Source organism: Crocodylus porosus, unplaced genomic scaffold (genome assembly GCF_001723895.1).
Source record: "Crocodylus porosus isolate Cpor-Errol unplaced genomic scaffold, CroPor_comp1, whole genome shotgun sequence".
NCBI classification, from domain to species: Eukaryota; Metazoa; Chordata; order Crocodylia; family Crocodylidae; genus Crocodylus; species Crocodylus porosus.
The window spans coordinates 62,919,790-62,935,029 of NW_017728886.1; the positions used below are offsets into that span (position 1 = coordinate 62,919,790).

General features: G+C 39.1%; 1 protein-coding gene across 5 annotated transcripts in view; it reads left to right on the plus strand.

Annotated features, from left to right (window-relative positions):
• The first annotated feature begins 6 nt into the window (after positions 1-6).
• OXNAD1 (oxidoreductase NAD binding domain containing 1) overlaps positions 7-15,240 on the plus strand; it is a 35,085-nt gene continuing 19,851 nt past the window's right edge. Inside the window, exons 1-4 of one of the 5 annotated variants that reach the window (XM_019535583.1) lie at positions 7-207; positions 3,908-4,065; positions 4,401-4,464; positions 11,518-11,624. In XM_019535583.1, coding sequence (XP_019391128.1) covers positions 3,935-4,065; positions 4,401-4,464; positions 11,518-11,624 — 302 coding nt within the window. In that variant the 5' untranslated portion in view covers positions 7-207; positions 3,908-3,934. Of the gene's footprint in view, positions 208-360; positions 509-933; positions 954-1,305; positions 1,942-3,907; positions 4,066-4,400; positions 4,465-11,517; positions 11,625-15,240 lie in introns of those variants that run through there. The other 4 variants (XM_019535611.1, XM_019535602.1, XM_019535619.1 and 1 more) reach the window with 4 other exon arrangements.

A 15,240-nucleotide genomic window follows, 5' to 3' on the forward strand; every position in this document is an offset into this window, starting at 1 on the left:
AGCATCTTCTCCCGCACGCCTAGAGAACCTTCACTGCGCATGCGTCCTAGGTAGCAATGCTCTTGGACCCTCAGGTGACAGCAGAGCGCAGTGCGCACATGAACCAGCTCCTCCCACCCCGCTTGGACGGCTACGAAGTGTGGGGGTGAAATGAAAGAAGACGGCGCGCGTGCGCGCGACCTTTGTCACGTAACTGCGACGCTGCCCCTTTTCCCGTCACGTGATGCGGCCGTTGGGTGCCGGTAGGGCCGTCGCGTGCCGGGTCCGTACGCGGCGGGAGGGGCAGCACCGGGTAGGGCCCTTGTTGCCCGTTGGCGGCTCCTGGCCCCGGAGCTGTACGCGAAGGGGTGGGTGGAGGGGACCGGAGAGACTCGTTGGTTCCGACAGGCAGCCGCCCGCCCGCATTGTCTCCCCGAAGCCCGCCCTGGGCAGCGGGGGCGGAACGCGGAGGGAACAAGAGTTGCGGTAGGACGTAGAGTGAGTCCTTCCAGCGGCGCAGCCGGTCCAGGTACTTCCTGGTGTCCAGCCGGTGACTTTTGCTGCCCCACTTCCTGGACGCTCTGTGCCCCAGGAGGACTTACTCTGTGTCACGCGGGTTGGGCCCCGGAGTAGCGGGCTGTTCTGGCGGCCTAGAAACGGCTGTACACACAGGTTCCTGTCACCCGGCTCCCTAAGATGTTGCCCACGGTTCACTTGCTGTTTCAGGCAGAGGTGGCTGTGCTCAGCCAATAGCTAGGGCTGCAAGGGGTCTAAAAGGACTCGCAAGGGGTCTAACAGGACTCGTCTTCCCTGGTAAGGCCAGTGCCTGCCAAGATAGCAAAGAGCTTCCCCACTTCAAACACACACCCCAATTTTTGGGGGAAGGTGCATGATACATGTGCGTGTTATAGTTTTCAGCCTGGAAAAGTAAAGGCTCAGGGGTGATGTGGTGGCAGCCTATTAGCGTATAAAGGGTGTGCATCAGGAACTGGGAGAATGTCTGTTCACCAGGGCACCCAATGGAAGACAAGGGCTAACAGTCAAAGTGCTTGAAGACCACTTTAGACTGGGCATAAGGAAATACTTATTTACTGTCTGAGCCTCCTGAGTCTGAAATAGACTCCTGCCAGAAGTAGTGCAAGCACCAACTCTGGATACCTTTAAGAAATGCTGGATCTTGCTGGGATTATCTGACCCCAGCTGACTTCTTGCCCTTTGGGCAGGGGGCTGGACCCAATGATGTCATGAAGTCCTTTCCAGCCCTAATGTCTGTGAAATATGTGTGGGGAAAATACAGTGTTTCTCACATGCTAGGAAAGGACTGTAGCATTTGCCAAACTAGGATGTAGCCTACAAATGTTCATGCTGCTCTCAGCCATTTCATCTCCTGGGTGCCTCGCCTTACCATCTGTCCTTGTATCCAGTTTCATTATTAAAATGACTAGTGTTTTTACAATCTTTCTTTGAAAAATACCTGCCCTGGCACAATTGCATGAAGGAGTGATCGTGTAAACAGTGTTTGCTTCAACTTTACATTGCTGAGGGGAGCTAAATGCATTCAACACATAATCATTTAAGATAAACAATCAACTGATGCTCAAAAGTTGTGATGGGATTCTGAAGTTGGTCCATTTACTTACCAGCAGATGTCACTGTTGTTAGTAGAAATTATCTTGCAAGCACTTTTTTAAGGATATGAAATCAGAAAAGAAGCTTCATCAAAAGAAGACTAAAGTCTTCATTTGCCTTGAGTCCTTTACCTCTCAGACTCCAGCCTTCTAATTCTCATGACTTTTTCTTGAGTTTAAGAAAAACACTTGATATCACAAAAGTCCCTTTTACCATAATAAACAGTTTTCTAAGAGACTCCACTATCTTTAAAAAAAAATGTAGGCTTCATTATTGTGCAGCAAAGCTTGAAAGCATGAAGCAAATGTACTGTGGACTCTCTGAAAATAAAAGGCAAGTATATAGAATGGACATGTATTTTGGTTTAAAACCATCAGATTTTTGTAAACAAATCTCATATTTTGGGGCCTGGTGAAGGATTTTTTTGAACACTTGAGGCTCACAGAATTGCAAAACAGGCTGATATGATTGAACATGACTGCCTAACTGGGCCTGTATCATGTCTTGCTAAAAACAGCTTAGGCACTTTAATGCTTGCAATATTGATCATCAGTAATCTATTCTATATTCTACAGTATATGTTACAGTAAAAAGATAATTAACAGTTCTTTTTGATATTTAATAGCAAAACCCATCTCTGTAAATTTCAATATTAAAAAGTAGTAGGGCATTAAAAGTTAAGCTACTTGTAGGCGTTAAACGTCCCATTCCCCACCCCCCAAAAAAAACCTGTGCTTTATGGGAAGCAGGAGCATGTTACTTCAGCCTGCCTCTGCAGTGCCTGTATAGATCAGGCACTTCAGTGGGGCTTTTTGATGCTTTTATCTAAAGCCAAGTCAATCAGCTATTAGATAAAAGCACTCAAAAAGCCCCACTAATACACCCATTGGGTGAGCTGGGTCCCACTAACATGCTGCCTCTTCTGGGCATGTACTAGTTTCAGTGTGGGAGCACGCCGAGTTTAAAATTGCCATTTTTGGTGGGGTTTTTTAAACATCTGCAAGCAGCCCTAAATGCTATGTTATCACTATTCAAGTACAGTTAAAACAATAACAGACATTTCTGAAGTCTAAAACTAGACATTTTGAAGAGTAGTATTATATGCCTTCCATTTCTGAGATGTCTCAGAAATGATGAAAAGCCCAGTCTTCCATTTGCACAAGATTATAAGCAGGATAAATTGCTAAGTGACCAGCCAGTGCAGCTGTTGGTTAAAGCTTACGAACCTACAGTATAATCAGTCAAACATGCTAGATCATTGCCATTGTAAAGAATACAAAATGAAAAACAAAAATCCTTCTAAGATGGAAAAGATGTACTTTTCAGGAATACAGCGTAATGATTTTTAAATGGGAGTAAGAGTTTAAGAAAGCTGGTAGAGAGGCAAGAGGCAACATTCTAAAAATGATATTTAAAAAAAAATATTGTAGTCTAATGTCAAAAAGTAAAGGCATTTGTAAGTATCCCATGTGGGCCTCTTCCTGGACCATTTAAACTAATGAGCTTTCCTGATTTGGTTATCTGCTAATAGACTTGGTTTTCTTTCCTTTCTTTGGTTGCAATAGCTGTTTTGTCGGGAGTAAGGTGGCTGGAGTCTTAAAACCATATTTTAAGATGGAAATGCATTCTTAAGGATTTACAAGTATGAGTATTATCTAGAATATAAAGCTCACTAGTCAGTATTGTGCTGTTCCCATTTATATTTTGAAACAATATGAAGTTGTTTTGAATAAAGGAAGAACAAGAAAGTAAAAGGTTTAGTATCTGCTGAATTAATCTTTGTGAAAGGGTTCAATTTAGTAGCTATAAATACTGACATCCTTTGCTTATTAACAGAACAGCTAGAACAGAGGCAGTACACTATAGTTTTTCCACTTTGCTCCATCATTTTGCGTCAGTGATGACCTGAAGGGCTGTTCAATCCTTGTTTTCTGTACTGAGTCTATAACAATATTGCTTGTGGGTTTTGTTTTGGAGGTGTGGGTACCCTTCTTTGTGAGTTTCCTGGGATGAGTACATTGCACATAAGCACATTGCACATTCCTGGGATTGCACATGGACCACTTAAAAAAAAAAAAAAAAAAAGGTCAATTTTGAATTAAATCCTTGTTGGATACAGAACATAGAATTAATTAAAACATGCCGTGTTTTATAGGTTGGAATAAGGGAAAAGTTGTCATTGGGTATTTGGAGATTCTGAACTGTTCAAAACCGGAACAATGCCTCTTGAGCTATAAGTGAAATCAAGCAAGCTGAGTAAGAAGTACTTATTACATCATTATTTTAAATTGATTTATCAGGAGCTGGTAATTGAAAAAGGAGCATCATGGTCCATCCTGCTTTTTCTGTAGTTTTTGCTGTTCCTCGGTTACTGCAAAGTACTGCCAGAATTTTTCCTGCTCGTTATGCATTGTTGTGGTTGAGGCACTCGGCTTCTTGTTACTGCACAGCCAATGGGTAGGTTATCATTTTACAAACACTGCTAAATATTTTATTTTTCCAGGAGTGTGAGAAAATAATATTGTTATAATAAAAACTGATCATGCTTTAAAGAACTAGCAATATTCTAATCACCTGGCTAAATTTTAAGCACAATATTAAGATCATGTGTTTAAATATGAGATAAATTATACTATCCACTAATCTTAATTCTTGTTTAGAGTTCTGTGATCTGAAATGTGGGGATGGATTAATATGGTAAATTGCCTTTTTAATAGAAACACCATTAAGAGGAACATTAATGCCTTTCAGTTGTAGTAATTATGGTAATTTTCATTGGTTTTTTGTTACAGCACAATGAAATCCAAAAGAAAAATGGATCATCTGGAGAGAACAGCAAATAACTTTCGACAGGAGGTTAGATTTCTGTTCTCCAGAACTGAATTATTTTTCTTTTTGTTGTGAAAAGACTTGGTAATCATATTTTAATAGTGATTAGACTTCTTTCTTTCCTATCTGAGAGTTGTTGCCATTTGTTTTCCTTTTTTAATGTATGTATATTCTGAAGATGCTGCTGCTGTTGATATTGTTTTTTTGGGACTGGTAAAGTCCATATTGGTAACTGGTAAAATATAATTCATGGGCTGGATGAATGGACTGTAAAGTGGGTAGACAACTGGCTGGATCATCAGGCTCAGAAGGTAGTAGTCAGTGGTTCAATGTCTAGTTGGCAGCTGTTATCAAATGGAGTGCCCCAGGGGTTGATCCCGGGGCCAGTTCTGTTCAATATCTTCAACAATGACCTAGAAAATGGCATAAAGTGCACCCATAGCAAGTCTGCAGGTGACACCAAGCTGGGGGGCAGTAGTAGATACGCTGGAGGGTGGGGCTAGGATTCAGAGAGACCTAGACAAATTGGAGAATTGGGCCAAAAGAAATCTTAAGAAGTTCAATAAGGACCTCCTTTGCCCTTGTTGTAAAGAAGGCTAGTGGTATACTGGACTGCATTGATAGTGTTGTCAGCAGGTCAAGGGAAGTGGTTATTCCCCTCTATTCAGCACTGGTGAGGCCACATCTGGAGTACTGTGTTCAGTTTGCCACCCGCCCACACACACACTATAAAAAGGATGTGGACCAATTGGAGAGAGTCCAGCCGATGTCAACAAAAATGGTGAGGGGGCTGGGGGACATGACTTTTATGAGAAACGACTGAGGGAACTGGGTTTATTTATTCTAGAGAAGGAGTCAGAGGAGATTTAATAGCAGCCTTCAACTACCTGAAGGGGGGTTCAAAGAGGATGGAGCTAGACTGTTCTCAGTGGTGGCAGATGACAGAACAAGGACCAAAGGTCTCAAGTTGCACCAAGGGAAGTTTAGGTTAGATATTAGGAGGAATTTTCTCACTAGCAGGACAGTAAAATGCTGGAACAGGTTACCCAGGGAGGCAGTGGAATCTCCATCCTTGGAACATTTGTAGACCTGGCTAGACAAAGCTTTAGCTGGGATGACCTAGTTGGGAATGGTCCTGCTTCGAGCAGGAAGTTGGACTAGATGACCTCCCTTCTAACCCTAATTTTCTCTGATTCTATAATGGAGCTAAAATATCAAATAGGTAAGTTTATCAGGGCATTCAGCAGCTCCAGGTTTATTTTGGATTGTTCAAGTTAAGGAAGTATTAGGTATCTGGTATTTTAGGTCTCTCTCATGCCTGTATTAGTTTTTCAGAGATGCGTAGATTTTGGCTGTTTTGTTCTAGTCTTTCATTTTTTAAAGATTGCCTAAAGAGGGAAACAAACAGTTTTCTTCCTCCTTTACTGCATATAAAGAACTCAAACAATTCAGGAGCCCTGGTGAGGAAACAATTTTTAATGGGATTTTCTCTGCTTGTGCTTTAGTTTATAGGTATGGTAAGTATCAAATCTTGCCCTCTAACAGAAGCAAGGAACACTTGTTTGTGGTCTTAGTTTTGTATCATGAAATTAATTTACTCATGGATGTGGTGTAGCTTTAACATAGATGTCCTGTTAATTAGTTGACATAGAAATTAACAAAAACCAAACAACCCATTATGAATAATCTTTTCAGTAATCCTTCTCTAGTAACGAAAAGAAAATGTCAATCTCTTCCTCTGTTTCAGGGATGTATTTGGTAGCCATGTTTGTTTGAGACTAAAAGAAATGCAGAAATCTAGAACTCTTGGTTCAGAGATGATACCTTATTAGGCCAACTACTAAATCACAAAAAAAATATTGTGTTTTTCTGCAAACTTTTGGGCTCTCACATTTTTGCATTTCTTTTTGTCTCAGACCAACACAGCCTCCAAATATATCCCTGAACCATGGAAGATTATGAATTTTAGCCAGTTTTGGATTTTAAACTTCACTGCTAAACAACAAGAAAGATTTCTAAAAACCTCCCTGCATGCCATCTGACACCAACAGGGAAGTAATCCTGCCTGATCTTCACAACAAAGAGCAACTCACAGAGACACTTGCATGGACCCAGAGGGACAGACTTCCATCTTCAACTCCCTCTATGCAAAAATGAAGTTTATTTCCTACCTATGGGGATTCTTTACCATCTTTTATTTTCCCTGAGCCAAATGAAGGGCATGTGAGCCTGAAAGCTGACTGAAAAAGACTTTTTTTTTTTTTTTTGCTATTTCTTAATTTGTCTTATAAAAGGTATCATCTCTGAACCAAGAATTCTAGATTTTTGCAATCTCTTCCTCTAAATTTCAAGGAGAGTTGGGCACTCTAGTTCCTCTGAAAATCCAACCCTAGCTACAGAGGATTGTTCCCTTGTATACTTTTTTCCCTCAGCAAAAACAAGCTGATGAATCTGTTGAGTTCTGCTAGCTAACTTGTTTTCTTGGATGCTGCTAAGTTACCCTCCTGACTTACCATCTCTGTTCAGTACATTGACCCTGGGGAAGCAAGAGGTGAAGCTGTGGAAGGAAAAAAAACAAAAAGTGGTGGAGGGCTAGGTGAGATCTGTGGAAGGAAAGGAAGTGAAGAACTAAGGCTTAGTGCTATTGCCTCAACTTCCTTGACACCTTTTATCATTTTTTATACTTAATTTATATTTAATGATTTACATGTGTTGTTTTATTTCTGATCACAGAAATTGGTTAATTTATGGTCTCTGCTTAGCTTGAAATCCCAGGTAGTCAACAGTTTCTTCCCTCTCTGTCATCTTGGTTGGTCTATATAGTTCTTTGAAAAGATGAAACAATATATCTATATAACGTTACTAAAGATGAATACACTAGTCGTATCACTTGTTGAAGTTTGATAATATAAATAGCCAGGGCAAGGAAAAGGGACTGAGACTTTCTACTCGCCCAATTCTAAACATTTATATTTTAACCTGTGTTCCCCTCAACTTTGCAGTGTGCCAGTAGGTTATTTTTGTGGATGGCCAGTATCTTCAAAGATCCTCTATCATTTGTATCAAATTTGGCTTTCTGTAATAAACTTTAATTGTTACTCAACATGAAGTTAAGTGCTTTTTGTCAAATAATGTTGGCCAAGGAGCAAATTAGGGTATGTATTGGGAAGGAAGAGGAAGAAAGGATGTCAAAATTGTATGCCCATTTCCTGCACTTAAGCCCTCTTCCCCAAGAGAAACATTTAAATAGCCTGACACTTGTCTTGTTAACTAGTATGACTGCATTTCCCGTTTAATATTGTCTATTAAAGTGGAAAAGAAAAGTACATTGCTCTAACTTTATTTTATGCTGGCAAGCATCCTGCTGTTTTACTGGACAGTAGACGTGTTCAAATGTTGTTTTATGGAGAAATTCATTTCCTGACATGTGTTTTACATTAGAGCATAACTGGTTAAAGTTTCATTTGTTAAACTATTTGATCTTTTACAGATGAGAAATGGTATGGTTATGGTGTGGTAGCTATCACTGCTTCTGATATTTCTTAGTGTAATGAATAGATAAAACATTTTTAAATGCTTTGTAGCTTAGGATGTAGACTGACCTATTTACAAAACTATGTAGAACAATCCTTTTTATTAGAGAAGGAAATGCTATTGAATTTTTAAGAATAATTTTAAAATGCCCATTTGTCCTGCACCAAAACATCATACAAGTTAGCTACTGATATCCCTGTAAGATGTTGAACATTAATATTATAATATTTTATCATCTTATTGCTAGGCACATTTAGTTTGATAGATATTTGCTATACTGTGGAGCAGATGTTGAATTGCTTCCTTGCACTGTCCTTGAAATCCAGTTTTTGCACAAATGTAACCTCAGGCAGAATTTGGTGAAGCGTGTTTGAAGTTGCATTAATGACCTTGCAGGATTTGTTTAGGTGGACCCCCATGTGCAGAAAATCGAGGTGTCTGCAGCTTTAGGGATCAGCCCACGATGATCCTCTTACAAGGATCCACCCCTTTTTTGAGATAATGCTATTCTTCATGACACTTGCCATTAGCCTTTTAAATATAATGCTTGAGTCAAAAACCTTGGATCAGAAAACTCTGCCTCCTGCTTACTGAAAAGTTTCTCTTGCACCTGGAATTGTATAGTTACATAATGGATTCCCCAACATACACATTGGCCTTGGGCAAAATGGTATTAGCTGTTACCACAAATGCTCCCTTTAATATATAACTCTTTTGGCATACAGCAGCATATCATCTATCAATTCATAGAGTAGGTTCATTTCTCCCTATTATATAAATTCATATTTGTTGTTTTAAGAAATCTTGTTTTTATGAAGTAATAAGGTAGCAGAATAGTAAATTCAAGTTAGAGGGAATGATTAACATAGACAAAGGTTCGGGAATACTGGGGCAAGTTATATAAAATAAATGAAACAGTTGTAATTATATAGCAAGCATCCCTTGAAAAAATAGAGATAATAAACTTCAGTTTAAACTAAGAAACAGCATTCAGACAGATTGGAGATACTTTTAACTAGCTTTTTATCAGGCCTCAGAATTAGGGCTCAATTTCCCACACACATTGTTACTGATCCAGCAAATAAGATCTCTGGGGGTTGGTCACAGCCATGTTAAACAGTGTCTTATACAATACACAGAGTTGTGACATGAAGCAATGAAAAAGATATGCTGTTAATTCAGGGATGGTCCCAGGCCTATTATGATTAAATTGTGTTTTGCCTTGCATAGAATCATACGCAATGGGTTAATCTAGAGGTTTTGCTGCAGAAAGTAAATTTTCATCGAGTTATATAACTCAGTGATTCTCAACCAGGGTGCTGAGAGACCCTTTTAAGGTTGCCATGGGGTCATGCACAACTGTTAACTATGTGAACATGTACATATGGTTCATGAGCTAAACCCAGTGAATTCAAACAGGAATCCACAGTGTCCAAACTTTCTGACCTGTTGTGGTCTGAGTTCTTTACAACTGAGGATCTTTTCAGTGGTCAAAAATAAGTGAAATCTTAGAGCTGGCATTTTCCAAGGGTTGCCCTGAGCCTAAGGAGTTGAAAACCAGTGTTCTAACTTGACTTGATAAGGAGGCTTGTTTTCCAAAGAATTCTAAGTAGCTGTCTCTTGAAAACCAGGTCCTTTATGATGTGAGGAGTTGACACCCAGCATCCCTACTTATATTGGAAAAAATTTTACCTTGGTGTGTAATATAGGCCTTTGGGGGAGATGAGATTTTTATACCTTCCAATTTAGATGGATCATTTTTTCAGTCAGAAGTGTACTTGATCATTTCAGGTTCTTTTCATTTGTTGATGTTTGCAACAAAAGAACCTTGTTTCCCTATGTCATGTATTACAAAATGATTATTTTTTTTTGAGGGAAGGATGGATTAAGAGAAAACAATTAGGGGCAAATGATTTAGAAAATACAGGGATTTTGGTTAAGTTCTCTACACCAGTGATTCTCAACCAGGCTGTGCTGCATTACTCTGGGGTGCCTTGAGAGCCTGTTGATGGTGCCGCACAATGTTAGCACTGTTAGGTGAGCAACCATGATACACAAGACCAACCCAGAGATATGAAGTAGGAATCCATAGTGTTTAAAAGCATTCTGACCTGTTGTGATCTTTCCGTGTTCCTTGCAACAGAAAAGTTACAATATTAATTTTCACTCTTTTTGAGTATTCTAATATTATAAAAGCCTTTGTCTGTCTATCTGTCCGTAGTGCTTTATTTGCACTCCAGTTGGTTGTTTCAGCAGCCAATCAGAGTGCACAGAAAGAGACACACAGCAGAGCACCACCATGACAGTAGGGCCTGAGGGGCTGGAGCGGTGGGGGGCCCCAACAATGCTGGCCCTGCTCCTTAGAGGCAAGGGGGACTGGAGCCCCGCCATGACAGAGGGGATGGAGTGGGGGTGGGGAGGCGAGGTCAGCAGTGCTGGCCGTGCCCCACCCCCCCAGCCCTGCTTCTTGGAGGCAGGGGCTGGAGTGGGGTGCCTCCACCTAACAAAAGCCAGCAGGGAGGGGGTGTTGGCAGAGAACAGGGAAGAGAGGGAGGGGAGGGGTCACCAGTGGCAGCCCACCACCGCATGCAAGCTCCCTTCCACATCCCCCTCCCCACCATTCTTGCAAGGTGGCAGCATGGGGTTGAATGGCGTGGGGTGGGGCAGCAGTGGGGAACTGGACCCAAGGGCGGCAGGGGCGGACCAAAAGCAGCAGGGGGAAGGAGGGAAGGAGCCTGGGCCTGCAGGCTTCTGTTCCAGCTTCCCCCCCATCATGCTTGACAGGAAATTTGCTAATAGAAAAATAAGAGTTGGCATATTCTGAGGGGTGTGTCTCAAGTCTAAAAAGGTTAAGAACTTCTACTCTACACTGATGGGAATGCTTATTCTTTGATAGCTGCATGGTTCCTGTTAAGAGTTCTCTTCTTGAAAGACACCATTTTGAACTGGGTTGGGGTATATTTTTGCTAGTTTTATATAATTGGATAACCCTAGCTTTAGTAAAAATGCAAGAGCAGTTGTATTGAAGTGGATGGGACCAAGTGCCTTGCTGAATCAAAGTCCTTGTATATTAATTTCCATTTGTGAGAAGTTATATTTAATATGTGGGACATTAATATTTCTACTCCTGTTCAGTTTGCCTACTTTCCTGTGTCTCATATGTTGTTGAAGTATAGTTAATAGCCAGACCTGGACACCCTGTTTTTCTTTAGATGTTTGAGCATCTAAAAATGTACATGGTAACTAGAATTGTGTAGGGTATATAGTTACGTTAATTTCATCAAGGTTAAATTTTAAAGAAAAATTTAGATTAATCCTAACTATAATCCCCCAAAAATCTGGGCTTTGTAATAGACATTGGATGGGGGGATGGCTTTCTATGCATGCAATTCTACGGTTGTTATTTCTTCTTTAATCTGGTTACATATCAAAGTTTTAAGTGCTATAGGTAATATTCCAGATGCTGATAGTCTTGCACAGAGGGTCTTTGAGTAGTTGCTGAAAAAGGCTCCAGCCTGATGTTACATCTTGCTTTCATTTCTTTAGGTTATTTCTCCAGCAAAAGTGTGTGGATTCACCAATGAATCTGAAACAGTTAAAAGGCTACGTTTGGCTGTCATGAATAAGGATTTTACTTTTAAAGCAGGACAGTGGTAAGCTCTCTCTCTGATTTTTGGGGAGGTGGAGAAGGAGAACAGATGACAAGAATGCTTAAACAAAGCCAGGATAGTTAGATGTTAAAAAGTCCCAGGAAAAAAATTGCCATTATATTTGCCTTATGTAATGTACTATTAACAATTGCTGCATAAAACAGGAACCTTATAATATAAACTATTCGTCTATATTTCTACTGCAGATAAAATAATTGCAGAAATTAATATTCTTTAGTATTCGTTTTAGTTCATTTAGTGTTTTTCCTCTGGTTTATAGCCATTAAAGTGTTCCTACAGTAGAAATTTAAAGAACATTTTACTTGTGTACTTTTCTAGCTAACTCTTGGAGCAGAGACTGAGTGCAAGTTCATTTTAATTTGCTTTTAGAATTTTATAATTAAATCAAAATAACATTTTTATTCTGGGTGTCCCCCCCAAAAAAACAAAAATAAAACAAAACCCGTTCCTCATCTAAAATTAGATATATATAATTAGTTGAGATATGCATGTACACTTCAAAACAAATCCAGTTTTCTGATTTGGCTACTCCATGGGTTACTTGTTATTTATATAAAGCTTTAATTTGTATTTTGAAGTATTGGTGGCTACTTACCACTTTGTCTCCCCCATTAAGAGAAACTTAATTGTTTTTAAAATCATTTAATTTTATGGGTAAATTAAAAATCTGGACCTGTCACTTTCACCAATGGCCTTTTAAATTTAACTTTCTATTGGCTTAGTCCAGCTGGTAAGTAGTTTTGCTGGAATCAAAGTTTACCCATTAGGGTGTTAACAGCACGTGTTACCAGTGTAGTGTTAATATGCAGGCTTTTAAATTTAGAACCAGAAAACAAGATGTTGATTGCAATAATTTGTGTTCCTGGAGCAATTTGCTGCAGTCTTTGCACATGTGCAGTGACTCATATTAAATTCTTGCTTGCCAGTACTTAGAAAAAACACATTTACCCTTCAAAAATGTTTTAGCAATTATCACACTGAAAACTGAAAGCTTTAATTATAATTACTCTTTTTCATTTTCTTCTTCCTTAAAACTATTCTAATGCTGTTGTTTGGCATAGCAATAGCAACTTCTCTCTGCTTACTGTTATGAACTATGGTCATGTTTTCTGATGAGTTCTGCCAAAAATCAGGGTACAATTTCCTGAGCAGAAAAGGCTAACCTGTTGGAGTATTGCTATAGTGAGATGCCAGAACTCAAGCATGTCATTGCAGCATAAACATGGAAAAATCCAATAAACACAGAAGATTTAAAGCCTTAGCTTACATAAGCAAAAAAGTAGATGCGTTTTCTAAGGAACTCTTAGATTGTGTTCTGTATCTGGCCACAAATAGTAATGGGGATTTTTTGCTCTAATAAATCTTTTGAATGGGCTAAAAAGCAGACAAGTTATGCATGCATAAGCCTGCTTCCAAATATCTTAAAGGCCTGAAGGACAAAGGGTAACAAGTTTATGTTCCTAATATTTGTAACCTCTTAAGCTGCTGGTGGATATTTCCCTTTTTTTGAATATCCAGCTTTAAACATCTTTTCAGTCAAAGAAAGAATTGTGGCAGACATAGCTACAAGTTTACATATTTACTTTCCTCTTTTAAATATAGCATGTTCCTATTGTTTTCATCTCTCCTTTCTTTTGTTGGTTGTATACATTTTTTCTTAGCATTGTTTGTGTTCCTTTCATGTCTCCCCAGAGACTACTAAAATAAGACAAATGGTCATTCCAAGATGTTATCCCACAGCATGTACAGCCTGTTGTCTGTTAGAGTATCAACAGGCTGAAGCAATATTCTAATTGAAAAAAAAAAAGAAAAAAAATGCATTTATGCATGTCTATAGGAACATAAAATCCAAGTTCTTCAGTAGTCTCAGAAGGTACTGTATGTTCTCTCACATTTTAAAGAAAACTATTTGCCACCTTGATGTGAACAGCACAAGTATTTTGGTGCAGCTATGGACCGTTATTTGCGGCATAAAAATACCTTTTTGAGTTTTCATTCATTCTAGTCTGAGCGGTAAGCTTTTTTTTTTCCAGCAGAGGGCGGTAAAGAGCTTTAATCACTTTATTTGTGGTGTTTTTTTGGATATAGTGCATACAGCTGTGTCATCTTACTCGACTCCTAAGCCTATTGCTTAGACCCTTATGCTGAGCACCCATAATTCCATTCAAGCTTAGTGGGACCTGAAAATGCTGATGACCTCTATACAAAAGAGGAGGAAATCTCTCTCTTCAGATTAGTTAGGGATCTCAGTTTTCCTATCCTCTTAAGCAGTATTTCTCAGCTTTTATGGGTTGTCAACCTTTTATGTAATGTCAGCATTGTAATGTTACAGTTCCTATTTAGTTGTAGTAAAAAAAAAAAAAAACAACAGCACTGTATCAACAATAACAGTAATATGTCCATTTAACTTGTATGCCTTTATTTTGAGAGGTTATCAGAACATACTTCAAGTCAAAGTTTAGGGTTTTGTGCAAACAAGGGAGAAAAAGAACTTTGGGGGGAAACAAGGGAGAAGACATCTTTTGTTTAGATCAGTAATTCTTAACTGGAGTGCCACAAGATCATTTTAAGGTTGTCATGTAATATTAGCACTGCTAAGTGTGCAAACGCCTTCACATGATTCACAAGATAAACCCAGATTTTTCATGCATGAATCCATGATGTCAAAAACATTCTGACCTGTTGTGGTGTTTTTTTTGCAACAGAGAAATCTATTATTTCTGTCATCAAAAAAGTGAAATTTCTGTATTTTCTCATGCGTATCATACACTTGTATCCCAAAACACAGCTAGAAATTACAGTGTATATTTAAATACAAAAAATATGGTAAGAATAGTTTCTGCTGGTTACGAGTGTGACTTACAGGGAGCAGACCAATGAGCAGGATTGGCTCCCTAGCTGCTACTATTTAGTTAGTTACTACTGTAGAAGGAAAGATTTTTTCCTTCTTCATTTTTCAAAGTTGCGTTTTATATTCTAGGCTGTGTAGTAAGTGAGAAAATATGGTAGTTCTGGGGCATTTTTTTGAGTAGGATGCTGCTAAATTCAGAAAAATTACGGAGGGGTATCTTGAGTCTAAAAATGTTGTGAACCACTGGTTTTAAGTTGCAGTAAAACTTTAGTGTATATAACCAGAGGCCCTGACACCTCCTTGAATTCCTTTTATGTTCTCCCTAAAGATTGAAACCTACCACTTGAGATATATTATATATCCATGCAATGGAAGCCAGATGATGCACCTCCTTCCATCCTTATTTAACAAGCACTAAAGCCAAGTTATTTGTTTTGCTCTGGGGCTATTAAAATAGCTTGGCAGACATTACTTAGTTAGAACGGACTATTTACTTCAGAATACACTGTGCAAGAGGTCATTTCTGGCCATCAACTGAATAATAGTTAAATCAAGTCTACTTGGCATGCTTTAGTGTCCATAGTTCAACAGGGGAGCACCCCAATTGACTTGAGGTAAAAGAAAAAGTCCTGGGTTTACAATTTTCTGCGAAGTGGGATTATGCAAGATTTTAGCAGGATGGCATAAATTAGAGGCCAAAATATGAACCGGTTTCCAGTACAGTTTGGAAAAATAAGAACTTGACTT